This window comes from Hyla sarda, chromosome 6, assembly GCF_029499605.1.
Source record: "Hyla sarda isolate aHylSar1 chromosome 6, aHylSar1.hap1, whole genome shotgun sequence".
NCBI lineage: Eukaryota > Metazoa > Chordata > Amphibia > Anura > Hylidae > Hyla > Hyla sarda.
The window spans coordinates 273,623,748-273,643,981 of NC_079194.1; the positions used below are offsets into that span (position 1 = coordinate 273,623,748).

Here is a 20,234-nt window from a genome sequence, read left to right on the forward strand (position 1 = left end):
AATTAAAAATAACTTGTAACAAATTTAATCATGTATAAAAATAATTTTATTATAATATATCTGTTTAAAAAAATATACATGTGTATATATATATATATATATATGTAACATGTGTATATATATATATATATATATATATATATATATATATATGTAGAAAACACAGAATCAATTCATAAAAAGGAGATATCAGAATAAAAATACATATATGTATAAAAAAGAATAAAATGTAAGGTGGATACTGGGGTGAGAAAGCCTGTATTCCAATAGAAAAAATGAAGGATAAAAAAAATAATAAATATAAATATAAAAAGTGACTCCTTGACAAAGCCGCTTCCGGCGAAACGCGTCGGAGTTGTGGAGGTGGACTGGGGTGAGTCCTGTGCCAGCCTAAACGTTCCCTTTATGGATATTACTCTTTGCTGCTAGTCACTATTTATCTTTGCTGCTATTCAATTCTTACTCTCTATACTATTGCTGCTACCTGCCTGTTGATTGTCACTGTCTATTATTAGCACCATATTGTGTGATCCAGGGAGTACGCATATATACATATCCTCTTCCCTGTGGGTTGCATGTTTATGTCCCTGCCCATTCACTTGCACGATATATATATATATATATATATATATATATTTTTATTTTTTTTTTTGCATTTTTTAAGTCACTTGAGTGTTGTGCTTGACTTGTTTTCGTTTTGGTTATTAAGTTTCACACATATATATTTATTTTTTATCAAATTTTTTCTGTTTTCGCTGGCCACTGTGCGATATTTAGATCTCCACACGTATTGCACATTTTTCCTTGTGTATACCCTGCACAACACCCCTCCCCTTCCCTTACCTTGTGCATGCAAAACCCCGTGTATATTAACTTATTTATATGTATGAATTGCAGCTTACTATCAGCACTATGACTCTCTAAGCACTTTTTATATTTATATTTATTATTTTTTTATCCTTCATTTTTTCTATTGGAACACAGGCTTTCTCACCCCAGTATCCACCTTACATTTATTCTTTTTTATACATATGTATTTTTATTCTGATATCTCCTTTTTATAAATTGATTCTGTGTTTTCTACATATATATATATATATATATATATATATATATATATATATAAATATATATATATACATGTATATTTTTTTAAACAGATATATTATAATAAAATTATTTTTATACATGATTAAATTTGTTACAAGTTATTTTTAATTGGGGTATATTCACAATTTTGCTGTGTGGTTCTCCACACTTGTAGGTTGTTGTTTCAGTTGCTCTTTCAGTGAATAATTAAAACACCCCCCCCCCCCCCCCTTATTTATGAATTATTCTACTTGAGCCCTTGAGGAAAGTTTTAGATCGAGTTCTATGAGCTTCCTCACTGTACCTTTGTGCTTCTTCTTGGTCTATCTTGGCTTTGACATCATTCTCTGCAACTTGATTGGAGAACTGGAGAAATTATTCGCTGGGGACAGCACTGTGAAAACTTTGTCTCAGGCCAGTCCAGCCTAAAGTTGTTTTGTAGTCCTCCTCCTTTACCTGGTCTACCTCTACCTTACCAAGATTTTTCGACTGTATTCTGCGCATAAAGCAGGCCGAGTCTCTACCTCCACATCGTCCTTACGATTGCCCCATTGATTTACTGCCAGGTACCACACCTCCTCGTGGAAGAATTTACCCGTTATCGGTTCCTTAGACCCAAGCCATGGCGAAGTATATCCAGGAGAACCTCCAAAACAGTTCTCTTCTGCTGGAGCAGGATTCTTCTTTGTGGGGAAGAAGGATGGTTCTCTCCGACCTTGTATTGACTGCAGGGGACTTAACAAGATTACGGTCAAAAATCGTTATCCACTTCCTCTTATCTCTGAACTTTTTAACTTTCTCCGAGGAGCCAAGGTTTTCTCCAAGTTGGACCTACGGGGTGCACATAACCTTATTTGCACATAACCTTATAACCTCTGCGAGGGAGATGAATGGAAAACAGCCTTCAATACTCGTGATGGACATTTTGAGTATCTCGTGATGCCTTTTGGTCTCAGCAAAACTCCTGCCGTTTTCCAAGAATTTGTCTCGGCTACATTTTTTCTCATCAAAGCCTGCAGATGGATCCAGATAAACTGTCTGCAGGATTGGATTGGTCAAAGAGGTCCTTGCTACCAAGACTGTGAGAGGTAAAAAATTCTCCTTGGTTGACTGGGAAGGTTATGGTCCTGAGGAAAGATCTTGGGAGCCGGAGGAGAATATTCTAGACCGTAACCTTCTCAGGAAATTTCTGAACCGCAAACGGAGGGGGAATCCAAAGGGGGGGGTACTGTTACGGTTTGCACTCCGACCACCAGTGCTGGCCGTGAGCGCATTTCCCTGCTCTCCCCTGCTGCCGGCGGGGCTGGGGTTCGCATGGCGGGACGTGCCCTGATTCCTCCTCTTCTGCTTCTCAGCTCTGGTGCGCGTGACCCCGACTCCTAGGGCTCGTGCGCGCCGGCGCTTTAAGATTTAAAGGGCCAGTATGCCCATAATTATGTGCAACCCCTGTGTCTCCTCTATAAATTCCTGCTCCTCCCCCACATCCCTGACAGGGCTTTGTTGCCTTGTGCCATTGAGAAAGCGATAATGTGTTTTGCCTTGCCTTGTTACTGACCTCCTGCTACATTCCTGACCTTGCTCCTGTGCCGTCTGCCTACTGACCTCCTGCTTCGTTCCTGACTACACACCTGTGCTGCCAGCCTTGACCTTCTGCTATCCAGACTATGAGTTGCTGTTTCCCATCTGTACCTCGAATCTCCTCAGCTGCCTGTGTGGTTGAGTCGTGCCAGGGGTAGCGACCTGAGTGCCGCCTGCCGCAGCAAGTCCTTCCCGCTTTGCGGCGGGCTCTGGTGAAAACCAGCAGCACCTTAGACTCCACTCCCTGGTATGGCCTGTGTCATCTGCCACACATGTCCAGTGGATCTACTACCTCCAGTGTTCCTGTCTACTGAACTGTGAGTGTTACAAGGAGTGTGTACTTGCAATTTCAGATGTTGAATAATGTCTTTGCAATACAAAAAGGCAAGGGCCATGCTGTGCCAGGTGAATGACTAGCCTGGAGATACAAAGGTGCATTCCCTGTGGACTGGATTGTCTTTGCAATAGTAGGAACTCTCATGCTGTGTAACTTTCTGATAAGGGCCGAATTGTATCTATCAGTCTATTTGCATTTATTTGCCATGAAGGATATGGTTTACTCCAAAAATGTACATGATTACACTATATAAGGGGTTACATTTCCAAATTTTGGCAGGAAATGAGGCTGAGAAATTGTGCAATTATGATCTCTGTACTCAGAAAAATACAAAAGGAACAAGAACCATGTTACCACACACACTGACATCTGTATTTCTATACCCAAAGTGAGTATTCTCTATTTTTTTACATGCAGTATCCAGTTTGGATAAGATTTGTGAAGCTTTAGCAAGTAATAGAGGGGTAGTCATAGAAACAAATCAACATACAGCAGGTAAAAGAGTTAAAAGCACGTACTATTATATGTATGTTGTATGGCTGCAGCAAACAGGCACATGCACAGGTACATGGGCATACAGGCAAAGGAAGACTGAAATATTTGATTAGAATGGATATATAGATAGATGAAGATAGACTAATAGATAGATAGATAAATAAATAGATGGTAGATAGATAGATAAAGCTTCTTATAGGGGGAGGGCGATTCATTGAGAAGGAGGGAGGTGTTGCTCCACTGTTCAGCTCATACAGTATTCTCTGCTGTTGCTATGGGAAGAAGACATTTCAACGCACTCAAAGATACACTCCTTCGACTCCAGGGGTGGGAAAAGGATTCGAGTAGGAGGGGGAGTGCCACTTGTGAGGGCAAGCAACAGGGCAGGACTGACACCTTTTGGAATAGCACAAGAAATCTCAACTGCAGAGTGTTTTCTGTTTTTTTTTTTTTCCGATGACAAGCAGTGGAGCAGACAGAGAGGGGATGAGGGTGACTGAACATCACATTGAATGTTGACAGGAAAAGGGGCATTCTAAGAGGATAAGATTTTAACAAGAAAGTGAGATAATAGAACAAGAGACAGAAGAAGGAAAGACCAGACCAGATAATGATGCTGCAATTGAAGAATTTAGTACTTAAGTCTTGAGAATGATTCTGGCTTCTATGGATGAGTCAAGAGATCCTTCATATGTCTTTATTTCCTCTCACTAAATGTGATTTAAGAGAACACTTCCGTTTAACCTCTTATTTCAGCATCAAAATGACACTTGTCGCTTCCTCGCATATAAGACATAGCTGAATCTGTGTTTCCATTGTTATACTCTGTGTTAGTGAAATAATCTCTTCTGTCTCCACATTTTTCTTTTTCTCCTCAGATTATCTGGTTGGTCCCTCACAAGCCTGGGTACACCAACCTAACCAGCAATGGCAGGGGTAAGAATCTGCATGACTTGTAGAGGGTTACAAATTGGTAGTAGAAAATGGATAAGAATGGATTTCTAGCTTTACTATAACCATTGTTCACTGACAATAATAATGTGTCGTTGTCACTGTCATTAAGTCATTTGTACCGGCTTCAAGTCTCTGAGGAGAAGCCTTCAGTGCTGGAATGCTATCGCTTCTCACATCTTCACAGTTCCACACCTGTTGCTTTCATGGTGATACAGAAAGTTGCAGTTAGGGAAATGCAGTATTTTTGGATTGGATTTTTTGGGAAATCTGATGTCTTGCATTTTGTCTTCCAGAACAAAGTATGCTGCAAGCCAGACCTTTACACTGGTAAGTAAACATCTATTCTGCTGACCATAATCCCTGTGAGCTCAGGCCCTGCTAGATGTCCTTGTATAATGCAGAAGTGCAATGACGTGTTATCTGCAACAGGCCGTGTCATTCCTCAGTGTATTGTGTATGGCAGATACATGAAACACAAACTGAATGAAACAACTACCGATATGCGATCATTTACTATTGACTGGCTGTGCTTTTATAATGACATTCTAGTGAAATGGTTTATTATGTCATTAAATATGTCCTTTATTACAGCAAAGATGTGGTGAAATAGCTTACAGCTTTCTTCATGATGCATTGATGTTGTAAGAAAATAGGAATTGAGAAAATTAGCCCCCCAACCTCCTTCTTTCTACTGCTATAGCAAAGCCCCCTCTATTTGCATAGTACAAGGTTCTAGCACACAGTTTCTGCAAAGCAAAAAAAAAAAAGGTATTTCCAATTATTAGGCATTAGTAGATAAGTAATGTTGTGTAATTACACATAAGCTATATGTTTCACCAATATATAGAAACTGTAGCTGTACAGTGCAGACATATAGTGGGAGATTTACTATGTGTAGTGTTTTTGGCGCGCTACAGGTAAGTAAAGCTCCACCCATTTTTGGTCAGGCACCCATTTTATAAGGCACACGCCTTTTAGTAAATCCAGCGGCTCACTGGCTCACATTGCACCCGGCACACAAATATACGCCACCTATTGAGTTGATGTATATATTTTAAAGTTGCATGTGAGAAGGGCATGCTCCCTCCATGCGTAGTGGAGACCCTCTCCAGATTCCTTCCTGTCCCCTTGGCACAAGCAGATTAATGCTACAAATTTGCTAATTTTTGCGCAGAAAATTCGATTTTTATTCTTTTTCAATAATTTTTATTCCATTTTTTCAATAAAATTATTACAGAAAAGTTAGATACAGAAAATAAAAGATACATAAACACATTTTTCTTGTTGTGTTCTAAAACCTATGATAAGTATGTGAGTAATGTATAAATCAATGGAATTATAACTGTAATAACCAATACAAAAACAATTCTTCAAAATAGGACAATGGGAGATATAGTAGAGATAGAGATATAGTAGATAAAAGTTGACTAAGACAAATAAAATAGTCATAATATAGAATGTCTTTAAATATAAACTGTGATTTTTGAGCAAGCATCACCATTTCTCTATGAAAATATTGGACTTTGTAGCATTTATGCTGCTCACGAGGCTTAAAGGGGTACTCCAACCCTAGACATCTTATCCCCTATACAAAGGATAGGGGATAAGATGTCTGCTCACGGGGGTCCCAACCAACTCGTGACATCACAGCCATGCCCCCTCAATGCAAGTCTATGGGAAGGGGTGTGACGGCCGTCACACCCCCTCCCATAGACTTGCATTGAGGGGGCATGGCCGTGACGTCACTAGTGGGACGTGACCATGACGTCACAAGCCTCTGCCTCACATCGTTAGTCAAATGGCACGGAGCGAAATTCGTTCCTTTGGATAGGGGATAAGATGTCTAGGTGGGGTACCCCTTTAAATTGAAGATTTGTGGCACTGGCTTGATAAATGTCATCCATAATTTTGATCAAGGAAGGAAAGAAAACGCAAAGTCCATTCTTTTATGTACAAAAAACTTTTTATATATGAATGTACTGTCCATGAGACAATACACCCTTTAGTCCAGATTCTCCAGGGAGCGCCACGATTAAACCATCTCTTTCTAAATGCTAATCTCTGTTCCAATGGATCATGGATCAATGGATCAACAGTTCTTTTTCCATTGGAATCCTTATTGGGATGCCGTTGGGTTCTACGGACTTCTATTGGTATATTATTACATCTCAACTGCAAGCAATTATAGCATTTAGCCATTATTTCACAAAAAATAGAGATGTAGCAATGCACGTGTAGGCACTTGCAACAAAAGGAAACCTCCTTTAATTACTTTTTTAAATGGGGTATTCCCATCTGGACATGGCATAGGCAAAAAATATGTCATAGATGTCTGGAAGATGCGGGTCCCCTCGCACTTATCTTCAGAACGAGGGAACCCTGGCCCTATCTGGTCTGCTTATAGAACCAGGATGGTTGGGAAGCCAAAAACAGCCAAATGGTCTGTTTTCTGTACTTCACGTTACTCTAAGGCTAGGTTTCCACACAGGTTTCTTTCTGGCGTTTTTCTGAAAACTGCCACTGCAGTTTTTGAGCCAAAGCCAGAAGTGTATTCAAAAGGAATGGGAATTATGAAGGAAGGATTTCTACTTCTCCTTCCTACTAAATGCACTTCTGACTGACTTTGGCTTAAAAAGGGCAATAGAGGTTATTGGGAGATGTGTAAGCAGCGTAGCACCACAAGCTATGCTGTTACTGTAACTAGCATGCTGAACTTATCCTGTTGGAACACAAGTATACACTACCATAATAGTAGTCTCACCATCAAGTCCTGCTAGTCAAAATTAATGAGGAATATAAAAAAAAATGTATTGTTTTTATCTATGTTCATAATACACCTCTAGAAATTGGTTGGATATGAGTGATGTCTGGAATGGTTAATACAGCGCTTCTACGTTGAACCCTAGTGAAAATTACTTTTTATCCAGCTGGCTTACTATATGGCTTTCCTCAAAAATGGCAATATAATTCCTTTTGTGGCTCTCAAGGGGTTGATAGGGATTGTAGTGCAGGATAGCAGAAAGTTGGAGATGTAGATGGTAATGTCACATGACTTAAAGGTGTTGCTAAACTAAGAGTCCCATGAAAGCCCAACAATCCTTTTGCCAATAGAGTTGTTCCTGTACAGGAATGTAAACTCTGGACACTTGTCTGATGTGCAAATCCCAGCAAGACACTCAATTAGTAGGTCTGTTGCCATTGCGCTCCAGCCCACAATAGAGGCGGGGAACCAGGTTGCCCAGCTCCTCTGCCTCATCAGTATGCCAACCCAGTCCAGCCCCTTCCATAATATGAGAGCCAGGGGGAGAGCGCTCTGCTCCACCATACTGTACACCCTCACAGTTGCCATGTCATGGAAGGGGGCGGGCCAGTGGGGGGGAATATTGATGAGGCAGGGGAGTTGGGTGACCCTGCTCCACTGCAGTGACAATGCCACAGGACAAGTTGTTACGCCGAGCGCTCCGGGTCCCCGCTCCTCCCCGGAGCGCTCGCTTCACTCCCTCCGCTGCAGCGCTCCGGTCACGTCCTCTGACCCGGGGCGCTGCGATCCCGCTGCCAGCCGGGATGCGATTCGCGATGCGGGTAGCGCCCGCTCGCGATGCGCACCCCGGCTCCCCTACCTGACTCGCTCCCCGTCTGTTCTGTCCCGGCGCGCGCGGCCCCGCTCCCTAGGGCGCGCGCGCGCCGGGTCTCTGCGATTTAAAGGGCCACTGCGCCGCTGATTGGCGCAGTGGTTCCAATTAGGGTTTTCACCTGTGCACTTCCCTATATTACCTCACTTCCCTTGCACTCCCTTGCCGGATCTTGTTGCCTTAGTGCCAGTGAAAGCGTTCCTTGTGTGTTCCTTGCCTGTGTTTCCAGACCTTCTGCCGTTGCCCCTGACTACGATCCTTGCTGCCTGCCCCGACCTTCTGCTACGTCCGACCTTGCTTCTGCCTACTCCCTTGTACCGCGCCTATCTTCAGCAGCCAGAGAGGTGAGCCGTTGCTAGTGGATACGACCTGGTCACTACCGCCGCAGCAAGACCATCCCGCTTTGCGGCGGGCTCTGGTGAAAACCAGTAGTGGCTTAGAACCGGTCCACTAGCACGGTCCACGCCAATCCCTCTCTGGCACAGAGGGTCCACTACCTGCCAGCCGGCATCGTGACAGTAGATCCGGCCATGGATCCCGCTGAAGTTCCTCTGCCAGTTGTCGCTGACCTCACCACGGTGGTCGCCCAGCAGTCACAACAGATAGCGCAACAAGGCCAACAGCTGTCTCAACTGACCGTTATGCTACAACAGTTGCTACCACAGCTTCAGCAGTCATCTCCTCCGCCAGCTCCTGCACCTCCTCCGCAGCGAGTGGCCGCTCCTGGGATACGCTTATCCTTGCCGGATAAATTTGATGGGGAATCTAAGTTTTGCCGTGGCTTTCTTTCCCAATGTTCCCTGCATCTGGAGATGATGTCAGACCTGTTTCCCACTGAAAGGTCTAAGGTGGCTTTCGTAGTCAGTCTTCTGTCCGGAAAAGCCCTGTCATGGGCCACACCGCTCTGGGACCGCAATGACCCCGTCACTGCCTCTGTACACTCCTTCTTCTCGGAAATCCGAAGTGTCTTTGAGGAACCTGCCCGAGCCTCTTCTGCTGAGACTGCCCTGTTGAACCTGGTCCAGGGTAATTCTTCCGTTGGCGAGTATGCCGTACAATTCCGTACACTTGCTTCAGAATTGTCCTGGAATAATGAGGCCCTCTGCGCGACCTTCAAAAAAGGCCTATCCAGCAACATTAAAGATGTTCTGGCCGCACGAGAAATTCCTGCTAATCTACATGAACTTATTCACCTAGCCACTCGCATTGACATGCGTTTTTCTGAAAGGCGTCAGGAACTCCGCCAAGATATGGACTCTGTTCGCACGAGGCGTTTCGTCTCCTCGGCTCCTCTCTCCTCTGGTCCCCTGCAATCTGTTCCTGTGCCTCCCGCCGTGGAGGCTATGCAGGTCGACCGGTCTCGCCTGACACCTCAAGAGAGGACACGACGCCGTATGGAGAACCTCTGCCTGTACTGTGCTAGTACCGAACACTTCCTGAGGGATTGTCCTATCCGTCCTCCCCGCCTGGAAAGACGTACGCTGACTCCGCACAAAGGTGAGACAGTCCTTGATGTCTACTCTGCTTCTCCACGTCTTACTGTGCCTGTGCGGATGTCTGCCTCTGCCTTCTCCTTCTCTACAGTGGCCTTCTTGGACTCTGGATCTGCAGGAAATTTTATTTTGGCCTCTCTCGTCAACAGGTTCAACATCCCGGTGACCAGTCTCGCCAGACCCCTCTACATCAATTGTGTAAATAATGAAAGATTGGACTGTACCATACGTTTCCGCACGGAGCCCCTTCTTATGAGCATCGGATCTCATCATGAGAGGATTGAACTTTTGGTCCTCCCCAATTGCACCTCGGAGATTCTCCTTGGACTTCCCTGGCTTCAACTTCATTCCCCAACCCTGGATTGGTCCACTGGGGAGATCAAGAGTTGGGGGTCCTCTTGTTCCAAGAACTGTCTAAAACCGGTTCCCAGTAACCCTTGCCGTAACTCTGTGGTTCCTCCAGTAACCGGTCTCCCTAAGGCCTATATGGACTTCGCGGATGTTTTCTGCAAAAAACAAGCTGAGACTCTACCTCCTCACAGGCCTTATGATTGCCCTATCGACCTCCTCCCGGGTACTACTCCACCCCGGGGCAGAATTTATCCTCTCTCTGCCCCAGAGACTCTTGCCATGTCCGAATACGTCCAGGAGAATCTAAAAAAGGGCTTTATCCGTAAATCCTCCTCTCCTGCCGGAGCCGGATTTTTCTTTGTGTCCAAAAAAGATGGCTCCCTACGTCCTTGCATTGACTACCGCGGTCTTAATAAAATCACGGTTAAGAACCGCTACCCCTTACCCCTCATCTCTGAACTCTTTGATCGCCTCCAAGGTGCCCACATCTTCACTAAATTGGACTTAAGAGGCGCCTATAACCTCATCCGCATCAGAGAGGGGGACGAGTGGAAAACGGCATTTAACACCAGAGATGGACACTTTGAGTATCTGGTCATGCCCTTTGGACTGTGCAATGCCCCTGCCGTCTTCCAAGACTTTGTCAATGAAATTTTTCGTGATCTGTTATACTCCTGTGTTGTTGTATATCTGGACGATATCCTAATTTTTTCTGCCAATCTAGAAGAACACCGCCAGCATGTCCGTATGGTTCTTCAGAGACTTCGTGACAACCAACTCTATGCCAAAATTGAGAAATGTCTGTTTGAATGCCAATCTCTTCCTTTTCTAGGATATTTGGTCTCTGGCCAGGGACTACAGATGGATCCAGACAAACTCTCTGCCGTCTTAGATTGGCCACGCCCCTCCGGACTCCGTGCTATCCAACGCTTTTTGGGGTTCGCCAATTATTACAGGCAATTTATTCCACATTTTTCTACCATTGTGGCTCCTATCGTGGCTTTAACCAAAAAAAATGCTGATCCCAAGTCCTGGCCTCCTCAAGCAGAAGACTCCTTTAAACGACTCAAGTCTGCCTTTTCTTCGGCTCCCGTGCTCTCCAGACCTGACCCTTCCAAACCCTTCCTATTGGAGGTTGATGCCTCCTCAGTGGGAGCTGGAGCTGTTCTTCTACAAAAAAATTCTTCCGGGCATGCTGTCACTTGTGGTTTTTTCTCTAGGACCTTCTCTCCAGCGGAGAGGAACTACTCCATCGGGGATCGAGAGCTTCTAGCCATTAAATTAGCACTTGAGGAATGGAGGCATCTGCTGGAGGGATCAAGATTTCCTGTTATTATCTACACCGACCACAAGAACCTCTCCTACCTCCAGTCTGCCCAACGGCTGAATCCTCGCCAGGCCCGGTGGTCTCTGTTCTTTGCCCGATTTAATTTTGAGATTCACTTTCGTCCTGCCGATAAGAACATTAGGGCCGATGCTCTCTCTCGTTCCTCGGATGCCTCAGAAGTTGATCTCCCTCCGCAACACATCATTCCACCTGACTGCCTGATCTCCACTTCTCCTGCCTCCATCAGGCAGACTCCTCCAGGAAAGACCTTTGTTTCTCCACGCCAACGCCTCGGAATCCTCAAATGGGGTCACTCCTCCCATCTCGCAGGTCATGCGGGCATCAAGAAATCTGTGCAACTCATCTCCCGCTTCTATTGGTGGCCGACTCTGGAGACGGATGTTGGGGACTTTGTGCGAGCCTGCACTATCTGTGCCCGGGATAAGACTCCTCGCCAGAAGCCCGCTGGTTTTCTTCATCCTCTGCCTGTCCCCGAACAGCCTTGGTCCCTGATTGGTATGGATTTTATTACTGATTTACCCCCTTCCCGTGGCAACACCGTTATTTGGGTGGTCGTTGATCGATTCTCCAAAATGGCACATTTCATCCCTCTTCCTGGTCTTCCTTCTGCGCCTCAGTTGGCTAAACAATTTTTTGTACACATTTTTCGTCTTCACGGGTTGCCTACGCAGATTGTCTCGGATAGAGGGGTCCAATTCGTGTCTAAATTCTGGAGGGCTCTCTGTAAACAACTCAAGATTAAATTAAATTTTTCCTCTGCATATCATCCCCAGTCCAATGGACAAGTAGAAAGAATTAACCAGATCCTGGGTGATTATTTGCGACATTTTGTTTCCTCCCGCCAGGATGACTGGGCAGATCTCCTTCCATGGGCCGAATTCTCGTATAACTTCAGGGTCTCTGAATCTTCCTCCAAATCCCCATTTTTCGTGGTGTACGGCCGTCACCCTCTTCCCCCCCTCCCTACCCCCTTGCCCTCTGGTCTGCCCGCTGTGGATGAAATTTCTCGTGACCTTTCCATTATATGGAGAGAGACCCAAAATTCTCTCTTACAGGCTTCTTCACGCATGAAGAGGTTCGCGGATAAGAAAAGAAGAGCTCCCCCCGTTTTTTCCCCTGGAGACAAGGTATGGCTCTCCGCTAAATATGTCCGCTTCCGTGTCCCTAGCTACAAGTTGGGACCACGCTATCTTGGTCCTTTCAAAATTTTGTGTCAAATTAATCCTGTCTCTTATAAACTTCTTCTTCCTCCTTCTCTTCGTATCCCTAATGCCTTTCACGTCTCTCTTCTCAAACCACTCATCCTCAACCGTTTTTCTCCCAAATCTGTTCCTCCCACTCCTGTTTCCGGCTCCTCGGACGTCTTCTCGGTCAAGGAAATTTTGGCTGCCAAAAAGGTCAGAGGGAAAAATTTTTTTTTAGTAGACTGGGAGGGTTGTGGTCCTGAAGAGAGATCCTGGGAACCTGAGGACAACATCCTTGACAAAAGTCTGCTCCTCAGGTTCTCAGGCTCCAAGAAGAGGGGGAGACCCAAGGGGGGGGGTACTGTTACGCCGAGCGCTCCGGGTCCCCGCTCCTCCCCGGAGCGCTCGCTTCACTCCCTCCGCTGCAGCGCTCCGGTCACGTCCTCTGACCCGGGGCGCTGCGATCCCGCTGCCAGCCGGGATGCGATTCGCGATGCGGGTAGCGCCCGCTCGCGATGCGCACCCCGGCTCCCCTACCTGACTCGCTCCCCGTCTGTTCTGTCCCGGCGCGCGCGGCCCCGCTCCCTAGGGCGCGCGCGCGCCGGGTCTCTGCGATTTAAAGGGCCACTGCGCCGCTGATTGGCGCAGTGGTTCCAATTAGGGTTTTCACCTGTGCACTTCCCTATATTACCTCACTTCCCTTGCACTCCCTTGCCGGATCTTGTTGCCTTAGTGCCAGTGAAAGCGTTCCTTGTGTGTTCCTTGCCTGTGTTTCCAGACCTTCTGCCGTTGCCCCTGACTACGATCCTTGCTGCCTGCCCCGACCTTCTGCTACGTCCGACCTTGCTTCTGCCTACTCCCTTGTACCGCGCCTATCTTCAGCAGCCAGAGAGGTGAGCCGTTGCTAGTGGATACGACCTGGTCACTACCGCCGCAGCAAGACCATCCCGCTTTGCGGCGGGCTCTGGTGAAAACCAGTAGTGGCTTAGAACCGGTCCACTAGCACGGTCCACGCCAATCCCTCTCTGGCACAGAGGGTCCACTACCTGCCAGCCGGCATCGTGACACAAGTGGTACCCTACAAATGGGTATAACTCTGGAGATGCCTAACCGCACTATTACACAGTATACACCCTGTTCCAAATTATTATGCAAATTCTATTTAAGTGTCACAAAGATTACATATTTAGTTTTCCAGCTTAACTGAAATGGCATTGTAGATGCAGAGGAAAATTGTGGATGGCATTGTTTCTCAGGGCTCCTTTGATCACTGAAAACAATCTCGGACACCTGTGATAAGCCAGATGAGCCCAATTTAAGGAAAAACTACTAAAGGTGGGTGTTCCACATTATTAAGCAGAGCAGAAAGAAAAAGGATCTCTCTGCTGCCGAAAATAGTGAAATAGTTCAATGCCTTGGACGAGGTATGAAAGCATTAGCTATTTCACGAAAATGTAAGCGTGATCATCACACTATTGAGAGATTTGCGGCAGATTCAGAGCACAGGTTCGGGTTCGTGCAGATAAAGGCACATTGAGGAAGTATTCTGCCAGATCCATACATCGGATCAAGAGATCAGCTGCTAAAATACCATTACATAGCAGAAAACAGATATCTGAAGCTGCTGTTGCCTCTGGAGTCACACGGTGTAGAGTCCTCCAGAGTCTTGCAACTATGCATAAAACCTATTCAACCACCACTAACCAATGTTCACAAGCAGAAACGGCTGCATTGGGTAGAAAAATACATGAAGACTAATTTTCTAACAGCTCTGTTCACTAATGAGTGCTGTGCAACCCTGGATGACCCAGATGGATGGAGTAGTGGATGGTTGGTGGACGGCCACCCTGTTCCAACAAGGCTGCGACATCAGCAAGGCGGTGGTGAAGTCATGTTTTGAGCTTGAATCATGGGAAGAGAGCTGGTTGGCCCCTTTAGGGTCCCCAAAGGTGTAAAGATGACCTCTGCAAAGTATGTGGAGTTTCTGACTGACCACTTTCTTCCCTGGTACAGAAGTAAGAACTATGCTTTCCATAATAAAATCATCTCCATGCATGACAATGCATCATCTCATGCTGCAAAGAATACCTCTGCATCAATAGCTGCTATGGGGTTAAAAGGATAGACAGTCATGGTATGGCCTCCTCAGTGTACAGAGCCCTGCTTGTCCACCCTCAGTTACTGTATTTGGACTCCTCATAGAGACATACAGGCAATAGCTGCAGGGACAAAAATATACATATTTTTTAACCAATGTATATTACAAATATACATATAATGTTATTATCTAAGTTATATAAAAAGTTTTTGTTGATGACAGGTACACTTTAAGCAAATAAGTGAGAAGTTGGTCACTATTACTTAAAAGTTAATTTCATAGCAAATAAACTGCTTTTCATACACAAAAGTGGTGTACCAGTGTAGATGCAGAGGAAAATATAATACTGGAGAAACCTACACAGTTTGGCTTTCTGTGGTGGAAATACTTTTACTCATGGGTTTGCACCATGATACCCTATTCCCAGGGCATACTTTATAGAAGTTCTGTGGTGTGTTTAGCCACACAGTACATATCTCTGACCGTAGGTGTCAAAAAGAGAAGTGTATGCAGAGGGGTCCTTGTTCAGCTTTCCCCTCCACTGGCTAAGCAACACTCCTGGAGCTAGAAACTTGATTACACTGCCCTCATAGGGTGGAAAGGAAATGACCTTTTGGATGAAATCCTCCAAACGGCAAAATCTTTTTTTCAAGTACTCAACGATTCCAATTACAATACTTTTTTTGTTTATCTTTTTAAAGGAAAACTTACAGCAGTGTCATAGGCATTATCCTACTGGTACCATCTGTTAGTGCCTCATCAAAATGCAGACTGGTAACAAAATGGTCAAGTTTATAAACAACGATCAGTAGCAGTAAAGGTCCTGTCAGGTATATCTCCCTAGCACCTACTTGCCAGGATTTGCAGTTCCTTACTTGGTACGGGGCTGACAGATTCTCTCTCATTTCTGCTTAAAGAATAGACATGTCCGAAGTAGAATCAGAAAATAAAAGAGTTGGTTGCCACTTATGAAGTTTTCTGTATGACCGTGTGGCTCTGCCCTCAGAAATCCCCGGTCCCTGCATTGCGTTTAGACAGCTCCTCCATCCATTAGATTGGCTACTATGGAGGAGCATGTGAATAACACACGTCATTCTGCCTTCTCCACTGCGCCTGCACTTTTTAGTTCTGCGCAATGTACTACTATAGAGGCGACAGAGTGACATGTTCTTCACATACTCCTCCATAGCCGGCCGTTTTATGGATGGAGGAGACATTCAGCTACAACGCAGGGACCAGAGAATGCGGGGGCGTAGATGTAAAATAATTGACATGCTCCTTTTTCAGCCAATTACAATGCAAAAAATAATAATAAAAAACAACCAATTTTTTTCTACATGCTTTTCCTGTTTTCCTTGCCTTCTCTGATGATTGTCTGCTTAGTCATCAGATATAGTAAAAATGGAAAATCGCGAGCCAGATACAGTGTCACCACTACAGCTGCATTTTGGTTGCCTCATCTGTTAACATGTTTCTCTTTGCTACCATATCTCAGGTGGGTATTTTGGTTGGCTAGCAAACTGTGAAATTGTTCAGGGCCCCCATGCTCAGTGAGGTGCCCCAGATTGTTGATGGAACAACTTTTGATTTGTGACCATCTGAACCCATGGTTTGTGGCCAACAAGATACCAGGACAATGCAATGGGGGTGGGGGTTCTAAGATGAACACTTTTATTGTGGTACCTACGAGAGGCACTATTACTGTTTATGGATTCAAAGAAGATCATTCTTACTGTGTGTTGCACTATTACTGTGGGGTACAAAATATTTTACTGTTAATTTGTGAGGCACAAAGGGCAGACATTTTGCTGTCTGGGGCAGAGTTACCACCTAGTAACTACTGCTGTTGTGGTAACAATGTGGGGCACTATCTGGCAGTATTACCTTTGGGGGCACTTTACTTGTCACTTTAGTTTTCAGGGTGCTGTCTATTGGTGGCACTGTACAGCACAACAATAACAGTATAAAGGGGATATTAAGAAGGGAGGGTGCTGAAGGGACCAAATGAGGATAGTAAGATGCTCTAGGAAGCATGCTCTGCATATACAAATTGTGGCCAAAAATGTTTCATAGTGGTCTAGGTCATATGGAAACAATAAAAAATGTGAATGAAAACAAACAAGACATTAATTGTGAATCCTTGTATTTAATTGTACTGTAGTTATATTGCCTGCACCGTGTCTATGTAGAATTGGTATCTCTTTCGTGCAGCACCCTGTTATCATCAATACAGGAATATGGGTGCACTACTGTGGGAGATGTAAACAATGACATTGGCTATCCCTCAACACTGATGTTAAAATTGAGACATTCGCCAGTATATCCTTGTATGAAGGACATACCAGAGCCCGCACACCAATGCCAAGGTTTCTCAAAATGGCGTGGGACCTAACGCTAATCCTACCTGTGCGTGATAAGCAAAACAGGGGCCAGTGGGCAATTACGGCAGCATTCGGTCGACTCACAGCCTCCTCCCAGGTACCCACCAGCGTGACTGAGCACACATGCAATGGGAGGAGGGAGGCAAGCTGCAAGACCCATCTGAGTTGGCTAATATAGGTGCATGGCCTCACAGGTGCTACCCTAATGCTGCCTTGAAGATATTCAAGCCGCATTAACTATGGAGTTTACACACCTCCAAGTATAAAATTTAAACAAACAACAAAAAACGTGGTCTCAAATGGAGAGATCATCAGCCTGCGGAGCGAACAGTACTCCGGCTCTGATGAATCACGATGTCGGAGTATCAAGACGTCACGGCTCCGCCACCACAATGCAAGCCTATGGGAGGGGGCGTGACAGCTGTCACGCCCCCTCCCATAGGCTTGCATTGAGGGGGCGGAGTGTGATGTCACATGGGGGCGGAGAATGCTTATATGCACTGCACTGTTACTCCAAAACACATGAGACTTTGCAAAGTGGTAAACCCACAAGCTGTGCATATTCTTATGTAATGTAAAGGTCATAGGTCACATGGTAAGGCCGCCATCTTGGTTTTTGTGGCATAAATAGTTTTCTCTAAAATTTCTGGTCAGAGCAATGTGACAATTAGCACACGTTTGTGATGACTTTCTGTACTACAATAAAACCCATGGTGTGGCAGCCATATTGGATTACACAATATTCTGCATACATAGTTTTCTCTGAAATTACAGGTCAGAACATTGCTGCTCAGAAAAATGTGAAAATTAGCACACAAGTCCACAATCATCTTCTCCATCATAGAGCATCCAAGTAATAGTGTGCTTTAACCCAGCTCTGCAGCTTGGCCACCTGAATTGCTGCTTGCCTTTTCTACCTTGATATTGTTCTGTATTTTCTGCTCAGTCTCAGTCAGCTCCACAGACTGGGAAGGGGAGTTACCCAGCAGACGGGACATCATCTGAAGCCCTGCTGGGCAAAGCTTCCTCGTTCACTTTGCTACACACAGCCCTGAGCAGTTCAGTGTGACATGGGCTGTGATTGGCTGAGACCGCACCCCCCCCCCCCCCCCCCCCAACATTCAGTACTGAACTCTTCAGTGCATTAGCTCTGCCCAGCAGCTGGCAAAGGGAGCAGAAATATTCAGTGCTATGCACTAAAGGCATCATGACGCTACTGTCTAGCTCAGCTCAAAGGGAAAGGGAGCTGAAGTATTCAGCACTATACACTGTGCTGAGCTGAGGTCCCGCCTGCATTTCCTGACTTTTGCCAGGCTGCTGCAGGAGACAATCTGCAAGCAGGACTGCAGGCAGAACCAGAAGGAAGACCCCTGGTGGCCAAACTTTTAGGGGTTAATTTAACACATAAAGCTACAACATTTTATTAAGAGGTATATTAGTAAAATAAGAAGCCTATAAGTCTAATAGGCTAATCTGTAACACATTTATTTTTATTACTAATGACAGGTACTATTTAAGGCTGGGTTCACACATAGTACTTTGGTCAGGACCAAATTCAGGAATCATTAATGGGTTCAAAAACACAGAAAAAGCTGCAAGTCTTTCCATTATACTTTTTCTCTGTGTTCATTCCACTATAATGTTTTGACAAAAAAAAAATACTGTGTGTGGAATAAGCCATAAACAACTTATTCCCAATTATTTCTTCTCTCTATATACAGAATTTCTGTTGTCTGCATGCATATCTCTCTCTCTTTCTCTCTCTCTCTATATATATATATATATATATATATATAACATAAGTATATCCTCTATTTTGCATCAAGTGTGTGCCACAAAATACATATACAACAATAATTTATTTGTATCATGATTGTTTACTGTTTATTTGTTATAGCCATTATCCAATCTGTGGTCTGCCTGCCTATTTTCCATGCAGGCTCAAGAAGTGTTATCTTGCTTTTTGTGAAGCCCCATCCCCATGATTAAAAGCTATTCTTTCTAACAGCTCTGTGTATATAGGCACACATGCCACTTACACTCATGTGCACACTAACCACATATGTGACAAATTTCCTAGATACATAAAAGTATCTATGAAAAATCGCTATATACAGGGACTTTCAGTGAGAAAACACATGCACAAATGTTTGCAAACTTCCCATATACACTCAAAGTTACATGTTTTCTGTTACCTGTGTCCCAGCTCCAAAAACATGAAGTGGTCGTGCGGCTGAAAAACCTATGTTCTAAATACCTAAATCTGTGTTTGGTGTGTCATGGGTTAAATTGTGTAACTACTGTATTGTATATTACACTGCCATTTTAGTATACACTGAGGTATCACAGACTTGTAAGGGTTAATATTTGTAAATGATCCCTAGCAAGTTCCCCGTAATCTTGAGAGTTCTGGGTTCCCCATTAGAATGGAGGAGCAGGTTATACATGCCACCGCCGCTTTATTCATTCTCTATAGGAGCTGCCGGAAACAGCATCTCCACAGCTGCTCTGGAGCATGAATGAAGCGGTGGTACGCATGTGCAACCCGCTATTCCAGTCTAATAACAGACTTGGATCTGTATTCTTGAGATTGCATGAGATAGTTATTCTCTATCTTGTGGATAGGGATGACTTTCCAAGATGAGAAGGATATGGGCACATGTAACATATTTCCTGGAAACTGCTGTAAGGGTAGGTTCACACTACGTTTGTAGTGTACAGGTACCGGATCCGGTTGGGAGAAGCAAAAACCGGCCGCTCCCGTATCCCAGCCGGATCCGGCACGAACTGCAATCATTTCAATGAGCCGACCGGAGTCAAGTGTTGACTCTGGTCGGCTCATTTTTGCCCTGTTCGGTTTTCCGACCGGACCTAAAACCGTCGTATACCACAGTCTTAGGTCCGGTTAGAGAACTATATACGGGGCAAAAATGAGCCTACCAAAGTCAGCATTTGACTCCGGTCGGCTCATTGAAATGAATGGGGTTCGTGCCGGATCTGGCTTGGATACGAGAGCGGCCAGCACCAGTACACTACCCACTCTTAGACAGTAACAGGAATGGTGGTTGGGGATTGCTATATTTCTCAAAGATACCTGTCAAGTAGACACTGTTTCAGGAGGACATGTCTCATTCAGGAAAAGCTGGATGAAATATGGGAAAACCAAGAAAGAGTTAAATCTCTAACCAAACTAAACTTGCTAGGGACTTTTGGCAGGTCCTATGGAATGTTTATGGAATGGGGCCTTTCCATCTGTTTCCAGATTTTTAGACAAGCCCTGATCAGCACAGGTGC

General features: G+C 44.8%; 1 protein-coding gene across 4 annotated transcripts in view; it reads left to right on the plus strand.

Moving 5' to 3' along the window:
• Positions 1-3,777: 3,777 nt before the first annotated feature.
• The window catches only part of LOC130277070 (transmembrane protein 272-like), a 35,423-nt gene continuing 18,966 nt past the window's right edge, over positions 3,778-20,234 (plus strand). The window contains exons 1-3 of one of the 4 annotated variants that reach the window (XM_056527349.1): positions 3,778-3,826; positions 4,378-4,435; positions 4,747-4,780. In XM_056527349.1, coding sequence (XP_056383324.1) covers positions 4,427-4,435; positions 4,747-4,780 — 43 coding nt within the window. In that variant the 5' untranslated portion in view covers positions 3,778-3,826; positions 4,378-4,426. The other 3 variants (XM_056527351.1, XM_056527348.1, XM_056527350.1) reach the window with 3 other exon arrangements.